The sequence below is a fragment of the Crocodylus porosus genome, unplaced genomic scaffold (genome assembly GCF_001723895.1).
Source record: "Crocodylus porosus isolate Cpor-Errol unplaced genomic scaffold, CroPor_comp1, whole genome shotgun sequence".
Taxonomy (NCBI): Eukaryota; Metazoa; Chordata; order Crocodylia; family Crocodylidae; genus Crocodylus; species Crocodylus porosus.
Genome location: NW_017728913.1, coordinates 35299584 through 35324583, shown reverse-complemented (window position 1 = coordinate 35324583; position 25000 = coordinate 35299584). Strand labels below are relative to the sequence as shown.

Here is a 25000-nt window from a genome sequence, read left to right as displayed (position 1 = left end):
AATGCTCACAACTCCAGCTGGAGTGACATTCAGGCAGAATATTTTTAAATGGCTGTTAATGATGTATAATGATTTCATATTAATAACTGAACATTTACTTACAAGCTTAGCACTATTAGTATGATTGTTATGTCTATGGTATACATTTCTTGCCACCTTTGATGTCAGTGGGGACTATTTGTGGAGTAAGATGTGATGCAGTGTGAGCACAGGTAGCAGAATCTGACCCAAAGACAGTATCTTTCTGCCTGGTAGGACAGTGATCATTTCAGGAAACAGTAATTGTACAGTAATTGTACAGTTACTTTCTTGCAGGAAACCTTGTTTAATTAGGTATTGTTAGTATGGAAATACTACTGGCACGGTTTGACACCTGGTAATTGGAAGACATGGCTTATTCTGAAAACAAGCATCATGGCTTGTTTGAAGTGGAATCTGTCATACCTTTTTCAGCCTAACACCCTATGGTTGCAAATCACACTTAGCTGGCTCATGGGAGAAGGATCTACAGCCAAAAAAGGGCCAGTTCTTAGGGAGTTTCAATCACAGAGACAGCAAACTTCAATGCTGGGTGTTTCTCTTCTTATACTATTCCTTGACCCCTCCTTTACTTCTGACAGCATTATTTATTCAGGAGCCCTGCATACATTGGTACCACAATCATGCTGTATCCAAGGGAGTGAATATGGGAGGCCTGGACAGAATTTAATGCTATGAGGTATGAAGCCATTTTGATAAATCTCTCCTCAACTCGAAGGGGAGCGAGCGTCATGGAGTGGCACCTCCTGGCCTAGCTCCCCTATCAGCTAGACATCTAAAACCAGACCCATCCTATTCATATGAACACTTGTTCCCCATGTGCCCCCCCTTGTATACCTCTTCACAACACAAAGGATGAGAGTTTTTTGCCTGCTGTGAGAATATCTCATATATTACAATCTACTAGTTTATAAGAAGACAGAGCATCCCACACCATAAAACATAACAGGAATGTAACAATATCAAAGCATTTTAAAACACTTATCTACCTAATACTTAACATTCCTTTGTGTTTTTGAAATGTGATGAGATTAAGCAGTTTTTTTGGCACAAGTGGTCTATTAATAAATAACTAAGATGTATAAATATCTGGAGGGATTCTATTCTTCCGTTCAACTCACTTAGGAGGTACGAAGGATCGAGGGTCACTCAGTCTCCATCTTCAAGAACTTGGGTTGTCAATAGGTGAAAATTACATTACGTTAAATACTGTGCATGTATGGACAGTTTGTAGCCCAAAAGCGAGTTGCATTGTCCATGGAGTTCTGTGTTTTTGATTCATTAGCTTCCAGTGTTTTCAGTAAATATAAGTGAAGGTGTTTGGTGACATATCTGAAGATTTTTGTGCAAAAGACCTGAGGTAAACAGCAAATTCACAGTAGAGTTACTTTATATATTCATTCTTTCCTTCCCTCAAATAAAGCACCTGATTGTAAGAGATGCTAGTTATTATTAAAAATATCTGGGGTGGTACCAGCCAGAATGATCTCCTGTTACACTAGATATTCCACAAATGCATTGTAAGACAAAGATAATGTGTCTAATTTAAGACTAAATGTAACAAGTTACTATAATAAAGATTAAAAAAGAGAAGGGAGGACAAGAGTAACAGGAACAAGAATGTATGGTTGGATATGGTAGGTTAGAGTCAAAACTAATATTTCAAGTACGGTCTTTATGTATGTATCTATATAGATCAAAATATCAGAACATCCCTGATCCTCTAACTAGCTGTTACCAATTAATAGCTTTCCAAAGGCTCTGAAATAGGACAAGGTCATGACTGTATAGAGTAATTCAGGAAGGACCTTACATGCATAAAGAGCGGGTTGAAAAAAGGCACAAGACATTTGTGAGGGAAGCTGAATAAAAAAAAAGGACTCTCAGGAGATGTTCAAGAATTAGCAAGAAAAAGCGAATTAGGTGAGAGAATTAAGCCAAGAACTACTACTTTTTGTGCATAGGTCCTGCACAAAATCTCTGTACTACCTAAGTTCCACTTCAGCTCTCAAAATAGGATTTCAAATGGACTTAATGATGCATGGTCCTTGTGTTGGACTTCATTTGTAACCCGTATTTGTCTGGGATAGCTGATGTGTGCATGTGAGCAATTTCTGCCAGACGTTTCCTAGTATTTTGATGTCATGATTAAAGAAATAAACATGTAAGGCATTTTATTGGGTATAATAAAATGGCCATTTCAATTGTCCTTCCTGTTATATAGTAGAAGGTTTTTAGGAATGCTAGTGGAGATTCCAACAGGTAAGCAAAAGAATATTGATTTAAAGCAATGGCTTTCAACCGTTTTTCATTTGCAGACCCGTAAAAAATTTCAAATGACTGTGTGGACCCCTTTGGACATTTCAAATGGAGGTGCAGACCACTTTGAATTGTAAGTGTGGTTATTCACATACTTCTGATTGATCATAGTCATCTTTGTGGACCCCTTAGACATAGTCTGTGGACCTCCAGGTGTCTGTGGACCACAGGTTGAAAAATATTGATTTAAAGTAATTTTTTAGCTTTCTGTCCTGAGGCGTTACTGAACTTAACTCTGCTAATAGCTTCCTTGACCATTTCATTAACAACTGGGGCAAACAAACTACCCTTCCTTGGCCTAGATATAGCTCCAAAGTAGAACTCCTATTTCCCTGGAATTGCTAGTGGTGACCTATTAAATTGTTTTCATGCTGGAATCTGGTTCACCATTATTAAAATCCCACAGTGAAGCATTTACCAGCTTTGTCCCTATATTTACAATACCTTTTGACTGAGATGTCTAAGAGCTTTAAACATATGCTTTAAATAGTAGACAGTCAGCTCTGACATTTCTTAGAAATCTTTTCAGGAGGCCATGTGGAATAGTTCTAATCCGGGAAGAGCCACTGTGTGATCTGACAGAGTGACATATCACTTGACCTCAGGCATAGCAGCTGTAAAACTAGGTAGAAAAATAGGGCCTTACAGAAAAACTGATGATGCATTTGAACACAGCTTTCCTGGGTAAATAAATCAGAAAACCTGCTCCTCAGCTTTTCTTTTCTCCCCTTCCCTACCCCCCTCCACCCAGTAAAATTTTACCTCCCTCTTCTGATGATGCATTTGAACACAGCTTTCCTGGGTAAATAAATCAGAAAACCTGCTCCTCAGCTTTTCTTTTCTCCCCTTCCCTACCCCCCCCCCCCGAAAAAAAAGAGGAAAAAAGCCCCTGATGGTATATTTTAGGTAATAATTTTATTTTCAATATTTCTAGCTTATGCATGTTTTGCAATGAACATTTAGAGTGTAAGGAAATTATGTGTTGACCCTGGAATGATTATTTAAACTGCAGCAAAACACACAGTGGATATATTTTTTTTTGTTAGTAAGCTACGAACTTGAGTTAGCAACCTTGTTAGCCCAAAAGAAAGGAGGGGCAAATAGAAGATATGGTTAGACCTCTGTAGAGGCAAAATCATAAAATGAGATTCTGGTAGTTATTTCCATAAAGAAAAAAACATAATTGAAGAAAGAGGAGTGTGGCAGAGGACAGGCAGTGATGTTACAAGCATGTAGCAGGATTCTGTGAAAAACTGAAATTCTTGCCTTTTGGCTGCAGGGGGTGCAATATCTCCTCTACAGGCATGACAGGGTATAGTTTCCAGTCTTTACTACAGGCTGTGATTTTGCAGATTGGACTCAGGCCTGTAACAATAGAAAATTCAAATCCTAAGGTAATTCATTTCTGAGTCAATCAGTATTTCCAAGGTGCTAAAATAGGCCCTGGACACAGGTATACGTGACTACACACAACGACAAGGGTTGATATGCTTAAAGCTCCTTTAGACATATAAATAATATTCTTGCAAAGTGAAAACAGATGTTACAATATAGAAATAAAAATGTTAATGAACTTTTGTCAAAATTCTTCTCTCTTTCTTAAAAGAGAAGCAGTAGAGCTTTTCCAGCTTATTTTTTCTCTCTTAGGCTTGGAGAAGTTTGGAGAACCTTCAAGTAAAATGGAATATCTTTCCTGTGCAAGTGCTAATGGTAATTTTTAAACAGTATATGAAACTATAAGCAGTTCAGTCAGCTCTGTGTTAAGTATAGCAGCTGGAACAGCAGCCTTCTCCTCTGTCAGACCTTTTGGCATTGACATTACCAAGTGTTTAGATTTCAGCTAGCACGTGTCTGAGGATAGCTTTAAACAGTAGTCCATCTCACCAGCCATTCAGGGCACTCACTTAACTCTTTCTTAACTGAAAATGTCCCCACTTAAGATAGTGTAGACCCAAACTATATCAATAATGGGCCACATCTTGGGGTGTAAAACAGCTAGAAAGCTCCCCAAATGGCTGGCTAGCTATTCTGAAGGCCCAGGGGAATCTGCAGGCTGTGTTATGACAACATATCTGGGTCTGTGCTACTTACACCAGCTTCTCCACGGCAAACAGATAACTGGAAGGAGCACAAACAGAGTGTACAGTGCTCCATAGAATGGCTGCTGGGGGCTTTTCCTGTTAGTGAAAATTAGAACAGCCACAAGCCTGGTCTAACTTGTGCCAAAGACTGGTACAATATGTTCACGTGCTATGACCTCATGTTAGAACAGGTTAAAAATGAGAATGAGTAAAGTATACAGATACAGTTACCATCTCCTTCCATCATATGCCAAAGCTTTAGTACGTTTTGTGCTACCTGCTGTTCTCAGGCAATCTGACAAGTGTTTCCCTATCTAACCCATCCCACGCGGCCAATATTCCTGAGCCATTAGATAAGAGGTTATGGATACAACACCAGTGCTCTGTGGAGTATTTCAAGCATAGAAATATAATAGACCTGCCCATTCACCAGCCCTTTTTCTTTCTACTACCCTAATCTCTTCTAAAAATTAAACATATTCCTTCTTCTTTCATATGGCTGATGTAGATACAGAACAGAAACTATAATTTTACATTTAGGTGGTTGAGCCAGATAATTGCATCAGGGGCAGCAGAGTGTATCACTGTAATATCTCCATCATATTTGTAGATCGGGCATTGAGTCATTATATGTTCCATAGCTTGTTCTGGGTGACCACAGTTGCACACTGGAGAGTTTTTAATTTTCCATTTGTGCCTCAAGTATTTGCATCTTCCATGGTTTGTATGGATATAATTTAGAGTTGTCCATGAGTGTCATGGGAGATCAAAGCCAGAGACCTTTTTCATTGGATCCAGCACAAGATGTGTATTCAGGATTTCCTGGGCATGTTTACACATGCATTTATTCCAGCCTAGATTTATTGTGCAGTAAGGTACGGCACAATACGGGTTTTTCGGTAGGTGTCTACACATGTGGGGAACAGATTAGCACCCAGTTTCCCGCAACCCTGCAATGGGCCCTTGCTGCCACCAGGGGGAGTGCCAGGCTGTCTCTTGGCCCCGGAGGGACAATTTTCTCCTTGCCCTGGCTCCCCAGTCAGGGGCACAGGGCTTGGAAAGAGCAGCAGGGACAGGTCCCAGCCCCTTGCCCTGATCCACTGGTGGGGCAGCTAGCAGCTAGCTGCACAGGGAAGTCTGCATGGGCAGCCTGAAGCTGGCTGGAGACAGCCCAAAATAGGACAGTCCCAGCCACCTTCAGGCTGCATGTGCTTCCCCATGCAACCTGGAGCTGGCTGGGAACTGTCCTAGTCAGAAGCAGGTCCCAGCCAGCTCCAGGCTTGGCAGAGAACTGCCCCCATGCAGGGACCTCCTAGCCCCTGGTCCGTGAACACAATTGCAATTGCAGAGTGGGGGCTGGGGAGCTCATTCCCCTCCCAGCTCTATGAGCACAGAGCTTGGTGGGGATCAGGCTGGGGAGCTTGTTCCTCTCCAGCTCTGCACTCGTGGAGCTGGGTGAGAAACATATTCCCCAACCTGGTCCCCACAGCTCTGTGCTGGTAGAGCTGGATGGGGAATAAGCTCCCCAACCTCACCTGCAGGGAGCAACCAGTATTGGCTCCATGACTGTGCAGGTGGTGCAGGGAGATGTTTATCTCCCAGCCTGAGCCCTGAAGTTACAGGGCTTGGGCTGGGACATACTTTATTTCCCAGCAGTGGCTCTGTCACCATGGGGCCACAGCTGGGAGATGCTTATCTTTCAATCTGAGCCCAATGGTTGCAGGACTCTCATGAGGCTCAGCTTGGAAGGATAAGGGTCTTTCAGACCCCATGACTGTGGGGCTCAGGCTGGGAGATAACCATACCCTGATCCCCACTCCCTGATCACAATGGTGGAGTGGGGGCTGGGAGATAAGGATCACAATCATGATCTGGAAGCAGGAGGCTTGAAACTCCCTGCTGGTGGGGCAAGGGGACATAGTTCCCCGCCCGGACTCTTGGGGTGGAGCTCGCCCTGACAGCAAGGAGCTCCAGGGATCAGGGAGCTATCTCCCACCCATCATGGACGGCTGACTGGGAGCAGATCTGGCTCTTGGCCAGGCATCTACATGAGTGCTATGGCACCATTACTAATGCCAGGTACATTTTCTGCTTGCATTTGCAAGTAGTAAATTTACTCGGGATTAGGGAGATTTACTGTGAAGTAAACAAGTGCATGTGTAGATGCATGTGCTTACTTCACAGTAAACTATGCTAATTCACCATTAAGCATCTTGTGTAGACGCGCCCCCTGTGAACTCCAATTGGTTTTCTAAGCTTCATCAGGGTTGAAGTCACATTATTGAAAGTTAAGTGCATGGATCCATTAAGATGTTCCTAACCCACTGTGTTCTAATCTGGAGTCAAAGTACTGCAAAGTTCTGAAGTGTTCCAATCTCGAGTTTTAGTTTAGTTCATTAGCAAATGAGGAACTGGATACCAGTTCAAATGAGGAACCACCTTCAAAAACCAATACTTTGAAGTGGTGTTATGGAACTTGTGGTTTTGGTCTGGCCCCCTCTTTACTCATGGTTCCACAAGATACAATTTACTTGCCCTTATTCGCAGATAACTAAAAAAAATCACCCGCATGGAAAACTCAGAAAAGTAGGGATTTCGTAAAGAAAAATCACTTCTCACCATACAGAATTGTGCTTGACCATTAGCCATTACCCAAGGCTGTTGTGAAACAGTGACAACAAATAGAGGGATCTTAGGAATTTAAAAAAAATTACAGGGGCACTCAGAAGTTAACAACAATAACAGTGATAATAATAAAGGGACATTCTGGGCAACAAATACAGAACAGCAGAGTTGCCCAGGGGAAGACAACACTGTCACTACCACTCCCCACCTTCTATTCCTATGTGTTAGCTACTGGGTTATACTTTTAACACTAACAAACCAGTAACTAAGGCCAAGTTCCTCACAGGTACTTAGATGCCTGATTACTAGAGGTGCACCAATACATCGGTCCCATATCAGATCAGCACTGATATAAGGAAAATTGACAGTATCAGCAATTGGCTTTTTTTGGCTGACATGGACAATAATGTCACTGATAATGCCCCCATGTATAAGCGCAACCGGAGCAGCAGCACAGCACACAGTTGGCCAGGAGCACAGTCCTGCAGCATCCAGCTGGTGAGTCTGTTGTGGAGGAAGGGGTGTGACGGAGGCACATTGAGGCCTCCAATGCCTTCTCTGTCATATGTGTTACCCTAGGTATGCTATGTTGTTCTGTCTCTAGATTTGTGAGTGATCTTTATAGTGTAAAATTGACTCCAGTGATTATAGATTCATAACCAGTAGGACTTATGTAGCCATTCAGTCTGACTTTCTGAGTTGTTTAGGACATTTATCTGTCATTACTACTTGTTTTATATCATCTGCTGCCTTACTGTCTCAGTGATACGAGAGAATCAGGTACCTCCCCTTTAACACTCATCTATTAAAATGGCCTAAGCAATTGTTCATGTGGTACAAGTTAAATATTCTACTTTTAGAAGATTCCTCCTCATTAAATATAAGATGTGACAATGCCCCTGTCCTCCAAGACATTATTTATTTGGCTATATTAATATTTTATGCCTTTATTTTATGAGCTCTTTTAGACCATTCTTATGAGACCTGGATTTCAATTAATAGTGTGATGCTGATACCTTCTGTTGTATAAAAATGTATAATTTTATATTATTTGAAAAACGATGTGATCATGACTTTATCCTAAAATATATTCACAAGAAAGAAGGGTGTGTGTGTGTCTGCAGTCTAAGCTTTGTCATTGCCCATCTTGTTGGATGCCTAATCATGAAAACTGGACATTCTCTAACTGGGGAGAGTTTGTTTGGGTTATTTATGGATTTGCTGGTATGAAATATCTTTTTAGCTTTGCTAGATAGCTTTCCATTGTCACACTGTTAACAGCCCTTTCTTTCTTAGGTCTTCTATGTGATACTTTGTGTTATATCCTCCTTCACTTTAAGCCTTGCTGTTGAAATGTGACTAAATATAGTTTATATTTACCATTTGGATGGTGGTTATTGTTTGTTCTCCTTTCATACTCAGTAGCAATCCTGATGCTTCCCTTATTTATCTTTTTTTCTGGATTCATTTTTAGAAACCTTCTAATTTTCTTTGGACTTCTCTAAAATGATATAAATTGCTAGGCTTGTATCAATTTATCCCTTGCATGCATTTTAATTGCTATGATGTATTTATTCCTTCCACTTTCATCCCTTTCCACTTGTATATAATTCTGTTTTCCATTTCAGTTCTTTGCTACCTTTTGTTACCCATATTTTTGCTGGGAGTTCATTATGCTTCAGTCTCTTTGTATTGTGTCTTTTGACATATGACTATCAGTTTTCTGCTCTTGTTCCCACTAGTACTTTTGCCCATTTTGGTTTCCTGTTGTTTTCTTGATGTTGACAGTTGTCTTACAGGAATGCAGTGTTTCGGTAGAGCAAGCCATCACTTAACCTTCTCTTACTAGCACAAATTCAATAAACATATGGTCCCTTGTGATATTAGAAACGGCAAGAGTTAGCTCTGATCCTGCAAACATGTAGCTATGTGCTTAACTGGACATGTGAATATTGTGCTAACTCCAGTGAGACCATGCAAAGATGTAAAGTGGAAGTAGTGTTTACAGAGTCTAGGTTTTGAATTTATTTAAAAAAAACACTTTGTGGCAACTAAATTATATATATCTGGCTTCTGAGTTCTGATGGATGTGAAATTTCTGTGGAATTCATCTGAATTCCTTCCTTCCACCTCAGAGAGGTCTCTGGTTTTCTCATGTTGTTTCAGTTAAACTATAACTGGCTTTAATTCAACAGTTGATGATTAAATACTTGTATTTCAAGCACAATCTGTTGTGCCAAATCTCTCTTAACTTCCAGTGCTACGTCTTATGAGGAAATCTGCTGTCCTTGACGACCCCCTTTTGTACTGTCAGCCACCTTGCAAGTTATAAAAATACAGGGTATCTTTATATCTTGAGTGCCTGGACTGTGGGATTCTGGCTAGTTCCGTGTTGTGGAGTATTGTGGGGTCAGAATTTGAACCAATAATAATATTTACTGTATCTTCTTTTTATTTTCACATAGAAAATTTAAAATAACATGACCTGGCTCGGATACTATACTTTTTATCTGTAAGTTCCACATTGCTTTACCATGGCAGTAGATATCATGATCTTCATTTTACAGATGTGGAAACTGAGGCAAAAATAGTGAGGCAATTTGCCTGAGGTAACCCAGAAAATCAGTGGCAAAGCTCGAGTAGAACCCAGGGTTTAGTAATAAGCAATTCAGAATATCCACTTTCAGGCCAGCCCTACCGTCCACACGCAAAATGCTGCTAACTTAATTCCAAGGCCTGTACCTGACAAAATTGCCTTATTATGGCTTTTGAGATGCACAGAGTCAGATTGTTGCTGACTTGAGGTGGGGGCATGCCAGTCCACATGGAGCTGTCTCAGAAGTGACATTTCTTCTCAGAACTCCCCAGCAGGGGGAGTTCAGCCTTCCCACAGCTGAACCTAGCCAGTTCTGCTTCTCAGTCATCCCAGCCCCCAAAATTCAAAAGACCCATGCGGTTTCCAAATAGAAGTAGTTGTTTTCTTACACTTCAGTCTCTGTTAAGAAATGTCATTTTTTATAGTAAGTATATGTTAACGGTGAAAATAGACTACTGATGCCTCGCATAGCCTCTGACATAACAGAGGTGTTTTCAATAGGCTACAGGGGTATAGGTTGTAACCATGTTGGTCTCAGGCCATAGGCAGACAAGCTTCCAGCAAGGTTACAAGATGGGTAAATCCAATATATTTTATTAGACCAACTCAAATAGTTGGAAAAATTACTCTTCGCAAGCTTTCGCATACAAATACCGTTGTAAGAATGAGGAAGTGTCTGGAGTTGGTCTGTGCTCTTCTGGGATAGTCTTCAATAGGCTACTGCATTCACAAAATTACACACACACATCTAAGTACCTACACTTGGATGAGGGAACTGAGCAGGCTGGCATACACCCACAAACACCTGAAAAATGCACCACAGAAGTCAATGGATGTTGCAGGTGAGATCCTTTGTTTGCACCAGCAGGTGTTAATATGCTGAACGCACATGAAGAGTAGCTAGCACTGGTGTTTGAAGGTGACAGGCAGAGCCTCAGAGGGTGGAAGCCTTCTGTACATTTCCGCTATACTGTATTGTTTGCAGCCTGCCAGACATCACAGTTCAGCTGCCTGGGACTTCTCTGGGAACAAAGATATTTTACACAGACTCTGTGGCAGGGCCTCAGGTATCTGGCATTGCTGGAAAACCTTCTATTACAATGTGCAGGCCAAACTTTCTCCTAGTATACTCAGACAAAACTCCCATGATCTAGACTGCCTGTACCAGGGGCTGAACAGGTGGATTCCAGATTCTGGAAGTTGTTAAGATGGCACAGACCTATCTTTGGCAGACAAGGTTTTTTGGGTGAATCTGATAGCTTTTATTAGACCAACCAATATAGTTTGACAAAAAAATTTTAAACACGCTTTCAGGTTCAAAAACCCTTTGTCAGGCCGAGGAAGTTGCAGCAGTTGCTTTTCCTGGATGGAATGAAAAGTAAAGAAGCCAGAAGCTGAGGTGGTATGCAGTCGCTGTTGAGTTTGGTTTCCTTCTTTTTCATGTTGTACATTTTCCATTTCAAATGGCTGAATTCAGTATCTCCCATGTTACAGGGGTGTAGGTTGTAGGTGTGTTGGTCTAACATGGCTATAAACAGACCTATCTTTGCACTCTTCCTTCTCTTGTTCCTGCCCTATGCTCAGGTCAGAGAATCAAACCCATGATTTCATTGTGTCTGAAAGCAGCTCCTTGCCTGCTTGTTAGCAGCTAGCCCATTCTCTCAGCTCAACAAACATTCCCTGCCATGTTGTATTCAATTTTTACCTTTAACATATACCTACTATGAAAAATGCTCAAGTCCTTGTTTTATTCCTCAAGATAAAACTTAAAGAAATCATCAAGCACAGTGGATCCTCTGCCCATCCTAAGCTGCTATCTCTAGAGTCTCCTTCAGAAACCTATCATGCTTCATCTGCTTTGTCAGTCCATTTACAGGGAACACCTGGCTAGTTCTCAGTGAGTCTGACAATTATTTAGGACAGGCTGTCCGCAGGCCTGTTTGCCCTTAAATGACAGGTTGCTCTGATGTAGTGCTACCTGCTAACCAAAACATGCTAATGATTTTGTCAGGCTTAAACATCTCAGGGAGCAGGAAATGAGGCTAGCTTTAAAAATTGGCTTTTGATAGATGGTGCTTTATTGCTGAAACCCCCCATTTTATAAATATTCGTGTTTCTGAATTGCTAAATTCAGTTTTATCTTGTAGTTTTCAAATATAGCCATAAATGGGCTTTCATCATATGGGAGTATGTAAATTGCATCTGTTATTCCTTGATTTCTGTGTATTACTCATTTAAACTGAGAGGAAATCCCATCTCCACTACAGAGACAGTAGCTATTTTTGTGCTTTTCATGTCACAGACAGTGGTGGAGGATACACACAAAGTCATTTCTTAGGAGACTTTCCTTTGTAACTTTCTTGTTTTATTGCTCTCTTAATCAAGTGTTTCTCAAATTGGGTTAAGCAGTGAGTGAGAGGAAAGAATAGGAAAGCAGAAGTGAAAGGGAACTGGAAGAAAAAGGAGAAAGAGATGAAAAAGGAAGACCTATGCTGGAGTATCTCTAGGACTGCTGGAGAGGATACAGTGTGGTTGTAGCACCTTGAAGTTCTACTTTTTTCTTATTCATGACATAGAATCTGAGGTTTAGCAGAAGCATGGAAAAATTGTAGTGGTCCCTCCTCTACGGGGTTCACCAACTCCACCGTTTACTGTGAGTGGTCCTCTCCTCAATGGGTTTTCACTACCCTGTCACCTCTCTGCCATTTATTTTCACCCACCACCCTAAGATGTCATCAGTAAAGTACGGGAAGGCAGATGCCCTCAGCAGTGGGTCAAACAGTCCAAGTTTGTGATGTATACACAGGGCTCCACCTCCCCTATGCCTTGTCCTGTCACACACCCATATAGATTTTGGATCTTAACTCTGAGGATCTTTTCTGACTCGCACCTTCCAGTTCCAGTGTTTGGCTCTTATAGGTCTGGCACTTCTTGCCACTTCCAGGAGTCACCCTGACTCCTGGAAGTGGCAAGAAGTGGGTTCTCAGCTAGCAGGGCCGTCCCTGGGGGTGCAAATTGGGGCAACTGCCCCAGGCCCTGTGCTTTGGGTGGCCCCAAGGAACCGGATGGAGTGGCGTGGCAATTCTGTGCTGCCACCAGTTTCACATCTGGCCGCTAGCCACGCCTCCCCCCCACTGAATCTGCCACCAGCTTCTTTGCATCCAGGGGTGGGCTCCTGCACAGGCTGATTTGTCCTAGGCCTCGCACCCTGCTTGGGTCATCTCTGTCAGCTCTTCTCAGTCCCCTAGTCCCCTAGGGAGTCTGGTTGCAGCAGTGTCCCCTTCAAGCAAGGCTCTCTCTCCCTCTTTCTATTTGCAAGGGTATTCTTCTAAGTTGTATTAAGTGAATCCTGGATCCCTTAATTACCCTGGAGTAGTTCTTTAAGGCCTACAACTCACTCCCCTTAAATGTACCCTGGCAACATAACCCTGACTTATTTCTGTCTTTGAGCAGGCTAGGTTGTACAAAGACATTGATTAATTTACTTCTTAATCAATTTAACATGACTCAGTCACCAACTGTCCCTCTCTTCTCAATTGATTCTTCCCCACTTCAGCCATCAATTAACTTCTTAATTGATCTTATCCCCATTTGTCATCACTTAACTCCAGTTTCTTCATTGATCTTGTCCTTTTATATTTAATTTTGCTCTCAGGACCTGCTCACCTTCCAGGCAACCACAGTTTTCTCTCACAATTCCAGCCACAGAGTTTCTTTCTGTCAGGACAGGGTCGAGTAATGTATCCACCCGGATCCCAGCTTGGCCAGCAGCTGTGGCATCTTCCTTTCTTTTCTCTTCAGCAGGATTTTTCTCCCATTCTCGGCTTCCAGCTCATGCCTCCACGTGAGCATGTGAGGTTTCTGTTTTCCCTCACTCTCGCCTCTCCAGAAAGATGGGTAAGTCTGGCTCTTCCCTTTGAAGAGCACCAGAACTCCCCGGGCCCTATGGGAGCCGGCTCCAGCTATGCCATGCATCCAGCTTAACCCTTTCGGTATCGGACTGCATCTCTCCCACGGCTCTCAGCACATCCGCACTGGCACTCCCCAGTCAGATTTTTGTAGGGGAGATTGCATAACAGGGTCTGGGATCAATGCCTTGTTACACCCTGTCCTGCCCCATAATCATTTTTACCTATCCTACCCTTTCCCTGGTTCAACCTGTGTTGCTGTGTTTCTTTTTTGGATAGGTCTTCAGAAGTTGTCAATGGAACTTCTCCTTCCAGGCTATGGGATAGAAAATCTGCCATGACATTCAGTTTTCCTTGACAGGGTTCTACTGAAAAACAAAAAGGTTGGCGTGCAAACACTCAGATCATTAGACATGTATTACCAGTTTTGATTGATTGCAACAATTTTAAGGGAGTGTGGTCTGAAACCAAAGCAAATTATCTCTCCAGCAGATAATAACAAAACAGTTCTACACTCCACTTGATGGCCAGGTGTTCTCTTTCAGTGGTGGAATAATGAGTCTCTGGTCCTACCAGCTTCCTACTGGCGTAGGCTATCCTCCCTACTCACCTTCTGCGTTAATCAAGTCCCTAAGGCTGGGGCTGAAGCATCTGTTTGCAGAAAAAAGGTATTTGCAAAATTGGGGGTATAAAGCACTGGACTTCTGCAGAGGGCCTCTTTCACCTGCTCTAAGGCTGCAAGGGCTTCAGGTGACCATTGGATAGAGCCTTTCCATTTTCCCTTTGTTGAATTGATTAAAGGAGTTGACATTTCAGAAAACCGAGACATGGACTTCTGGTCATAGTTGGCCAGTCTTGGGAAAGACCTCAACTGTTTTTTAGTTTGTGGGTACTTTGTATGTTTTTGTGGGTAGTTTTTATATCTTAATGGCCTCTACTTTGTCAGACAGAGGTTGGATTTAGCTCTGTCCTACTTGAATTCCTAAATACTTTATCTCCCTCTTTCCCAGGGCATACTTCCCTGGATTGGCCATTAGCCCAGCTGCCTGGATCTCCTTGAGAACATGCTTCAAGGTGCCTCAAATGTTGATTCCAGCTTTCAGAAAAACATATAATATAGCCGATATAGGTTGCTGCATACAACTGACGAGGGGCTAACAGTTGGTCCATTAACTGCTGGAAGGAGGCTGCAGCTCCATGCAGACCAAAAGGCAACCTCCTTATTGGAAAAGGCCCCATGGGGTACCAAAAGTCATTTTTACTTTATCTTCCCTTGCCATCAAAATTTGCCAATATCCCTTTCCGAGATTAAGGGTGAATATGAATTTTGCCTGACATTCCAACATCTCTTTGATATGGGCATGGGAAAGGCATTGAAGACAGAGACTGCATTAACTTTCCTGAAGTCTATGCATAATCTTATGGTCCCATTTGGTTTTGGGACTATCCTGAATAGGCTACACCAGAGGCTCCAGGATTTCTCTATAATCCCTTTGTGAAGCATGTGTTCCAATTCTTCCCTCACAGGACCATACAGATGTCTCAGGAATTGCCTCCATTGGTCCTGCGCTACGCACCTTGGAGGGGACATGATCCTGTGTTCCACTGCTCAGGCTATCCCTGTCTCTTCTGTAAACACATCTCCAAAGTCCCTTACAAGCCCCTGAAGTTGTTTTCCCTGAGCTGGAGTGAGTTGTTCCCCAATCACAAGTTTTACTTCCTTCTCCATGCAGATCATTTCCCAGCTTCTGGGGCCCAACTCTAGGTCTTCCAGGGCAGGGTTCATTAGCCAATCCTCCAGTTACACCCATCTTTTGAGCAGGTTTACATGATATCTCTGTAAGGGCTTTCTCCACCCTGTTTGCTCGATTTCATAATTTACAGGCTTCACCCTGTGGGTGATCTTATAGGGAACCTTGCCACTTAGGTAGTAGCTCATGTTGTCCGCAGGCACCTATACTGGAATCTTCAAAAGGAAACTGGACACACACCTTGTTGCAGTTATTTGACCCTAGCAGTCTTTCCTGCCCAGAGCAGGGGGGCTGGACCCAATGATCTCATGAGGTCTCTTCCACCCTAAACTTTTGTGAAGCATCTGTGAATTTGTCTGGTAAGAGGATTGGGACTCTGTACCCTACTTTAATTCTCTTTCTTTGGTTCACCTGTCTCTTTCTTTGATTCATCTTTTGCCATTCCTGGTTCTTTTCCAGATTGTCAGAGGCCGCTTGCCTCACTCTCTCTAGGTGATCTTTAAGTTCTATAACTTGTCCAGGCCTCCTCATGTTTGCTAGTTCAGACTCCCTCCATCCTTTGCACACTACACCCCTTGGGCTATGACCATATACTAACTCAAAAGGAGAACAGCCTGTTGAAGTTTGTGGGATTTTTTGAATAGCAAACATCAGTGGGGGTAAAAATGAATCCCATTTCTTTGGGTCCCCTTGTATACAGGTCTTGATTATATTCCTTAAGGTGTAGTTAAACTGTTCTACCAGGCGGTTTGGGGGGTGATATACTGAGGTCTTTAACTGTTTAACTTTTAGTGCTTTACACACATTAATAATGCTGATTAATAAATATTAGCCATTAGAGAACTAATGTAATAATCACAGCACAGGGAGGTCCAAGATGTATACACAAAAATGAATGGACTTCTGTTTCTCATGCAATAGCCCATCTCCATATAGCAGTGTGGATATTTGCAGAAAAGCACATTTTTGAGGGTGAAGCATAGATATCCATGTTGGGAAACTTAACTTGCAGAATTTTGTTTCTTTTTGTAAGGGCCTTGTTACACATTACACTGTGACCCACTGTTGATGAGTGTTAGTGCTAGCTGGAGAACAGAAAGGTAAGAATTCCCCATCCCATTCTGGGCTTCTCCCCTAGCCCTGACCCCCATGGTTCCCCAGTTCCCTCCCAACCCCAAAACTCCTGCTTCCTCCCCTCCCCTCCCCCACCACACTTACTTGTAGCTGCCTGTGCCTCAGGGGAGCAGGCAAGGAAGGGGTAATTTTCCTGCCAGGCCACCACCATCAGCACCATGGAACTGTTACTCTTCTCTGGGCTGAGCCTGCCCAGAGACCAGCAGTGGAGGCAGTGCTTGGACAGGCAGTTTAACCCTTCCTTGCTGCACAGGCAGCCATAAATAAGTGGAAGAGGCAGAGCTGTGAGCAGGGATCTCAGGTGCAGAGGAGGGCAGCATGGGGGCAGTGGGCCTTATCTGGGCCAGTGGAGGAGGCAGGGTGTTTACACTAAAGTGTAGCCTATGGTGGCCACACCTTAGTGTAGCACAAGATGGGTAACACAGATCAGAGATAATCCTGCCCTGGAGTGACCTTTTTTTGAGCTAATTAACGAGTACTTAAAACTAGTTTCAGGTGTTAATGTGCAGACAAGCTTGGTGTTAAGCATTGCAGGAGCCACACAAAATTATGCGTAAGGGCCATGTTACCACACGTTAACACAGAGGTGGGCGAAATACAGTTTGTGGGCTGGATCTTGCCCATGACACAATTTCATCCAGCCCGCAGATGCCCACCACCTAATTGTACCCCACCCAGCCCTTCTGCCCAAGAAGGTGGAGCAAGGCACCCACATATAGACACACCCTCCCAACATACCCTATTACACCTCATCCTACCCTTGTGTGTGGAAGGGCCTGACCCAGCCATGCAGCTTTCAGGCAGGGCTCAGCTTCCCTAGCATCCCACTTGCTCCAGACACCAGGTAGGAAAGTGGCAGGGGTGGGGGCAGGGGAAGGAGGAGAGCTGAAGCTGGGTAGGAGCACAAAGCATGGGGCTGGGGCTGGCAGCAGTGCAGAGCCTGTGCCAAGGCAGGCAGCAGGAGCTTGGAGCTTGGGTGGGTAGGATGTGAGAGAGGGTGTGAGGTTTGGGGACCCCCTCCACATTCCCCTCCACGGTGCACAGCTCTTGCCAGCAGCAACAGCAGCAGCAGGCAGAGGTGCTTCGGGTGCTCATGCCCAGCATAGGCGCTGCTGCCAGCAGTGCATGGCTCAGATCAGCACTGAACTTGGTAGCAAGGAGCACAGCTAGGCTGGCTCACCTCTATTGCATGGGGTTCTGCATGGTGCACTTGCAGCTTGCACACCACTAGGAGAAGCCACACATGATAGAGCCAGCTGCCTTTGCCACTACCTTCCATGCAGGCCCTGGGACTCCACCTTGAACCAGGGGCCAGGACTCCCCTCCACTTCCACTGAAATCTTAGGCCCTGTGTGGCAAGGAGGAGTGAAGGCAGCTGGCTCTATCTTGCTAGGCTTCCTCTGGTGGCACTTGAGTGTGGGATCTGCATGTGCACCCCGGGGAGCCCCATGTGATAGAGCCTGGCTGTGCTCCTCGGCCTCATGTGCAGTGCTGGCTGGAGCTGTGTGGTCCTGGGAGCAGCACCTGCGCTGGGCAGGAGAGCCCCAAGTGCCACTGCCTGCTGCTGCTGCTGCTGCCGCTGCTGGCAGGAGCTGTGCGCCATGAGGAGGAGTGTGTGGGGGGTTCTCACCCCCCACACTCCCTCACCCCACACAAACCCCACACACCCACACCCTGCCTCCACAACCCCCCCACTTATACATCCCCCAACATACCCTATTGCCTCCCCACATCCCACCATACACCACCCTACCCCAGCCACACCCACACCCCGCCACAATATACAAGAGTAAGACTTTATTTCTGAGTTACTATGCAATCATCTCTATATACACTATGCAAACACAGATTATGACAAAATATTTTTTTAAATAAAATTAAAATATGTTTAGTAGGTGTTTGACTTTCAGTATATGATTTGGTTTTCTTCTGGTTGCAGGAGGGCAAACCTTCCCTCCCAAAAGAAGTATTTCTGGGAGGCAAGGGGAGGGACTTCCAGTGGTAAAGGTCAGGGGTTAGGGGCAGAACTTTCTGTCTCAAGATGGTGACAAGGGAGTGGAACACCTGTGAAGGGGTGGGGCTTTCCTTGCAGTCCTTGACAGCTCACCAAAACTTATTAAGTAGCCCTCCAGCTGAAATAATTGCCTGCCCCTGCTTTAACACCTGAAACTGTTTTAAGTACTCATTATGCAGCTCAAAGTTTCACTGTTCCAGGGCAGGATTATCTCTGATCCATGCTACCCTTGATTCTGTTACAGTAAGGTGGAGCCACTCTAGGCTACACCTTAGGGCCTTATTACACATTAATTTTAGGCAGCTTCTGACACTCTTAACCCTTGGATTGTCTGTACATTAACACCTGAAAGTAGTTTTAAGCACACTTGAGACAGCTTAAAGTTACGCCACTCCAGGGCAGGTTTATCTTCAATCCCTGGTATCCAGCTTGTGTTCCATTAATGCGTGGCCACTCCCCAGAGGTGAGTGGCCCAAGCTGCAGTCTTCTAACATCCCAGGATGCAGTTTCCCTTCCTCCACCATCCTGTGCTGTGTGGACAGATTTTCTACCACCCCAAACTCTACTGCCCAGGGGGCTGTTCTGACATCTGATTGGAAATGGGCAAACATAGTGCCCATATTTAAGAAAAGGAAAAAGGCTATCCAGGGAACTACAGAACAGTCAGCCTTATGTCAGCCTCTGGAAAAATCATGGAGCAGATCCTCAAGGAATCCATTTCAAAGCACGTGGAGGAGAACAAGGTGATTAGGAACAGTCAGCATCCATTCACGAAGGGCAAGTCAAGCGTGACCAACCTGATTGTCTTCTATGATGAGATGACTGGTTCTGTGGATGTGGGGAGAACAGTAGATGTGGTACACCTTGATTTTAGCAAGGCTTTTGATATGGTCTCCCACAACATTCTTGCAGGCAAGCTAAGGATGTATGCACTGGATGAATGGATTGCAAGATGGATAGAAAACTGGCTGGAGGATTGGGCTTAGAGGGTAGTAATCAATGGCTTGATGTCTAGCTGGCAGCTGGTATCAAGTGGAGTGCCCCAAGAGTGGTCCTGGGGTTAGTTCTGTTCAATATCTTCATCTATGACCTGTAACATAGCATAGAGTGCACCCTCAACAAGTTTGCAGATGACACCAAGCTAGGGAGAGTAGTAGATATGTTGGAGGGTAGGGCTAGGATTCAGACTGACCTAGACAAATTGAAGAATTGGGCCAAAAGAAATCTCAAGAAATTCAACAATGACAAGTGCAAAGTTCTTCACTTAGGATGGAACAATCCCGTGTATGGTAAAGGCTGGGGGCTGAGCAGCTGGACAGCAGCTCTGCAGAAAAGGACTGGGGGGAGGTTACAAAGGATAATAAGCTGAATATTAGCCAGCAGTGAGCTCTTGTTGTCAAGAAGGCTAATGGCATACTGGGCTGCATAGGTAGGTATGTTGCCAGTTGGTCAAGGGAAGTGATAATTCCCCTCTATTTGGTACTGGTGAGGCCATATCTGGAGTACTATGTTCAGTTTTGGGTCCCCACTACAGGAAGGATGTGGACAAACTGGAAAGAGTTCAGCAGAGGGCAACAAAAATAGTTCAGGGGCTGGGGCACATGATTTCTGAGGAAAGGATGAGGGAACTGGGTTTATTCAGTCTAGAGAAGAGAAGACTTAGAGGAGATTTAATAGAAGCCTTTGACTAACTGAAGCGGGGTTTGAAAGAGGATAGATCTAGATTGTACTCAGTGGTGGCAGATGACTGAACAAGGAGCAATGGTCTCAAGTTACAGCAAGATAAATTTGGGTTAAATATTAGGAAGAATTTTCTCATTAGGAGGGTAATAAAACATTGGAACAGGGTACCCAGACAGGTTTTGCACTCTCCATCCTTGGTGGTTTTTAAGACCTGGCTAGACAGATTTTTGGCTGGGATGATCTAGTTGGGGATGGTCCTTCTTTGAGCAGGAAGTTGAACTAGATGACCTCTGCCCCCACGCCCCACTTGCTTACTTGTGCCTGCCTGTGCTGTCTGTCTTCAGGGAGCGGGCCGGGAAGGGTTAACCTGCCTGACCAGCCAGAGCCACCGCTGATGCTCTCTGGGCAGGCTGAGCTCTGGCAGTAGCAGTCAGCCTTCCCCTGGGACAGACAGGGGTGGGGTAGGGGGCAGCAGCAGTGGCAGACCAGCAGGCAGGAAGGAGGGATCCATGGCCCCCCGACACCGGCCTGGTGGGAGAACCAGCTGGTCCCTTCAGAGTTCTTATTGCGCTACACAGGAATGGGCAAAATGCAGTCCGGGGGCCGGATGTGGCCTGCCAGGCCATTCCATCCGGCCCACGGGGCCCCTAAAAAATTTAGAAAATTAATATTAATCTGCGCTGGGCTGCCTGTCATGTGGCCCTTGATGCCTTGCTGACACTCAGTAAGCAGCCCTCTGCTCAAAATAATTGCCCGCCCCCTGTGCTATGAGAAGGGACACACAAATGCAAGCATTGGCACTGGCCGCCAGGTGCCGGAGACCCACAATATGTCACTGAACAGTGGAGAATGCCAAGGGGCAGGGGGAAGCTGCAGAGGTGCAGGGGGGAACTTGGGCAGCCCCAAGGGGGAGAGGGCAAGCCTGGAATGGAAATGGCAGAGGGAGGATTTTTACCTTTCAGTCCTCCAGGCCTCTGCTGGCCTGAAGTGCAACTGCTTCAAAATCAAGATGGCAGTAACACCCATCAACATTTGTGCAGGTCACAGTGTAAGGTGTAACAAGGCCCTTAAAGCCCTAAGATGTTGTGTTGTAGCATAAAGGCAGTCTTAGGATGTCGTTTGTTCCTAATATTAATGCTAATTAATATCCAAATCCTGTAGATTTTACATTGAGTTGACAGGAGTTTAACTGAGAAATGACTGTTAAATAAGGACTGTAGCATTTGACTCAACAGAATAGATTTTTGAGGATCAGAAGAAGCCTCCTTACATACAGAATTGTACTGCAGCATATTGCATAAAATCTAGCTCATGTATGATGAGGCATATATACTATTGCAATTGGTTAGGAGGCTCTGTGACCCAGTGGGCCTGTCTACATAAGATGCGACTGCTCAGTAGCTGAGTAATACTGTGCAGTAGTGCATCACAGCACAGACAGTGCTAAAACCCTACTGTGCAGTATTATTAGGATACCACGCAGTAGCATCACTTAAAAGACACTTCCCAGTGCTAATGTACAGTAACTCTGGTTACTGCAGATTTATTTAGTACTTGCTTAAACAAGTACTAAATAAGTGCTCAGTAACCACTGCACAGTAACATCTCATGCAGATGCACCCAGTATTTTGAAACAACTATGAAGGGTTTCAAAAGAGGAGTATCAGCAGGACTATTAGCAATGCTAATTCAAGCCCTTTAGTAAACATTTTTGGGTAATCTTTTAATGGTAAGGTGGTTTGGGAAATTTGACTTGAAGCCATTCATTTGAGTTAACAATTTAATACTGTAATTATATAGACTAATAGTGACTTCCCTCTTTTCCTCATTACTGCCCTTTTCTCTGAGAATGTTCTCTCTGAAAGCAATTTTTGAGAGAAGCAGGAAATGGTGCTGTATAACTTGCTGCTTTATATAAATCTGTACCACTGCTTAAACTCAAGTGAGGTTACAGATGTTCTTTTAGGTTTGCCCTGCAGTTTTATAAACTCCATTAGCTCTTGACATTTACCTTGATGAGCTGTACCTTATGAGTACCTAGCTATGTAGCCTCAACCCATCCGGGATTTAATTAAGAGGCTTTCTTACCAGATGCATTCACACTTCAAATGTTTCTCTCCAGAAGGACACAAAACCAGCAGGGCTTCCCTATCACAGGGCATTAACTGATGCGATGCTCTCGTTTTCAATATGTCTGACTTCTTGCCTTCAACCCTCCCATGCTGAGTTCTTGTGTTCCTTTTTTCCCCAGGGTCATGTCCTACATAGAGCTCCCACTGTGGCTTTGCTCTGCTGGGTCAACAGAAACACGAGACGAGAGTTTTCACTCTTTATTATTACTTGGCTAAACTTGAAAAAAAATAAGATCCCTATCAATTTCATCCTTAGGCTTCATCTTAGCAGAGATATGGTAGAATGTAAAGACTGCCCTGCTCCAAGTCTTTAGATTTCCTGTACCTTTAAGAAAGGGTAGCAAGGATGGCATCTGACAGGCTCTGCAGCTTTCACAGATTGTAGCGGTTTTCTTCTGAATAGCAAAACGTGTTCCAAAGAACAGCTTGACAAAAGCTTCTTATATTTCAGCAATGGCAGCATTGGAAATATTTCATGCATATATAAGATCAAGCATCTACATAGACAATTGCTGTTTTCTGCAACTTTTGTAAGTTTCAGTAAAACTTATTAAGTACTGTTTCTCTTTCTTTTTTGAAAAAGAAAAAGCCTGCATTTTTTGCCATTTCCCAAGAGGCTTTTTATCTGTTTAAACCAACTAGGGATTTTTCACATATTGACATAAGCATTCATTTGCTAATTTGCTGGACATTAAACTGCGCGGAGCCTCCCCCGGGGTCCTTGAATGAGACTGAAATACTTGGGTACTTAGTGCTGCTCAGACTCCGCATCATTCCTAGCGCACATATGGTTATTCCTCCTCTATCTCCCAGATAAAAGTCACTGTTTGATCGCCTTAAGGAAAAGAATGAGTTAAATGGACCAATATTCGAGCCTTGGCTCTAAAACTGGGCCTTTTGAGAAAGTCCTCAGCACCTGCAGCGGCTAGGTCATTTGCACATACATAAATAAATAAATTAACAATGAATAAATAATTTAATCCTGCCACACAATGCCACCTTGCAGATTTGATCCTTTGCTCCCAGTGAATTTGTCCATTCCTAATTCTTTTTGATAAAGTCCTCAGATACTTGCTGACTGTCAGGCTAATTTTCTTATTGTTTTCGCTTGATTAGTTCTGTATGACCTAAGGTCGCCCTTAAAATCCACAACTCTCGTGAAGACTCCGAAAGGCCTTCTTTTTTTTCAAAGGGATGGAAAGTGCCTGCCATTTCTCCGGACAAAAGCCTGGAAGGTTTTCAGTTATTAGCCTCCTGAAGCAGCCCTTTCGCTCATCCAAGCGCAAAAAAAACTCATTAGGGGGCACCTTTCTTTCTGGCTTCTTTATCTGATGCATGTAGGGCTTACGTATATCAAGATTTTCAGGTCTTGGATGAATTTGGACAGTCTCCCCTTTAACCCTGCTGGACTGTGCTGTGTCCACCCCACAGGGTTACCTAGAGCTTTGTGTTCTGCCCCACCTGGAGGGTCTTGATGTTTTTAAGAGCTTTTACCAAGGCTGCTGTGGGATAAGTGACACACACTTTAGAAAAATCAATGCAAAATGAAGATGCATAAATGCACTCTGAAATGGTTACACAGCACATTTAGGAAGTCAGGCAGGGTTGGCTACCATGGCTGGAGATTGTGCCTGAATATTCTATGTTTTATACCTTGGGGTCATTTTTAAGGCTTTTTTGGTTTGAGTTTTAGTCATGTGCTGAAGTCATGACTAAACCTTGGCCTGTCCCTTTGAAAAGTGCACTTTGTTTGGGCTAGATTGTGCCCTACCCTACTTACCCATCCCTTTGCAGGGCCAAGTCTTGATACAGCCTTGTACTTAGCTAACAGAGGTGTAGTGGCAGAGCATTTCAGGTGCTTCCCTACTTCTCTAGAGGCAGGAGTTTGGGTTTTGCCTCTAGAACTGTACCGTGGGTAGTGTATCAAACAGAAGCCACTCCATTCAGGCGTTGTTGCTGTACCTTCCCCAAAGCACATCCTGTTTCTCACAGAACAGGAACAGTAATCTCCCTTGTACTCCCTTGGCCTTGCAGAGGGTGTAAATCAGGCAGCATTTGGCCAGCTGTGTATCCAGGAAAACAGTGCAGCCACATGTATAGCAATGCCACGCTTGTGTTTACTCGCTTTGAAGAAAAAGTAGCAGGGAACCATATAAGCAGCTGGTATTTAGTAAAATATGCATGCTAGTTACTGTTTCTATCCCATGTGGGACACTTCTGGGTTTTATGTATTCAGCAGCACTGAGCTTTCAGAATAACTCTTCTACTTAAGAAACCAGTGAGTGAGAGGGGGACAGGCAGGGTAACATTGATGTTGTTGTTTCTTTCAGGAAAGGATTGCCCAGTCTCTTTGATGAGAGATCAGTAATGAATTCTGTGTCTGAGATAAATGAAGACAAAGATCTGCAGAATCAGAAAGAAAATATTCATGACCAGAAAGAGAAACACAGCTGTAAAAGAACTCCTAGATAGGTACAATGACACCGCATACCGTATTTTTCGGACCATAAGACGCACCTGACCATAAGACGCACCCAGTTTTTAGAGCAGTAATTTGACTCATACCTCTTGGTATTACTATTAAAGGGCACCAACCAACCTGACAGGCAAGGCTTTGCATGGCAGGAGAGACTATGTGTGTCTCTCCTGCCATGACGGGCTCCTTGCCTGCCTGTCAGGGCACTGTGCTGCATCACATAGTCCCGGCCGGGACGTTAC

General features: G+C 44.0%; 1 protein-coding gene across 2 annotated transcripts in view; it reads left to right on the top strand.

Moving 5' to 3' along the window:
- Positions 1–25000, top strand: part of EFCAB6 (EF-hand calcium binding domain 6) — an 85013-nt gene that overhangs the window by 54628 nt on the left and 5385 nt on the right. For both annotated transcript variants that reach the window (XM_019534689.1, XM_019534690.1), the window contains exon 13: positions 24613–24754. In XM_019534689.1, coding sequence (XP_019390234.1) covers positions 24613–24754 — 142 coding nt within the window. The remainder of the gene's footprint in view (positions 1–24612; positions 24755–25000) is intronic.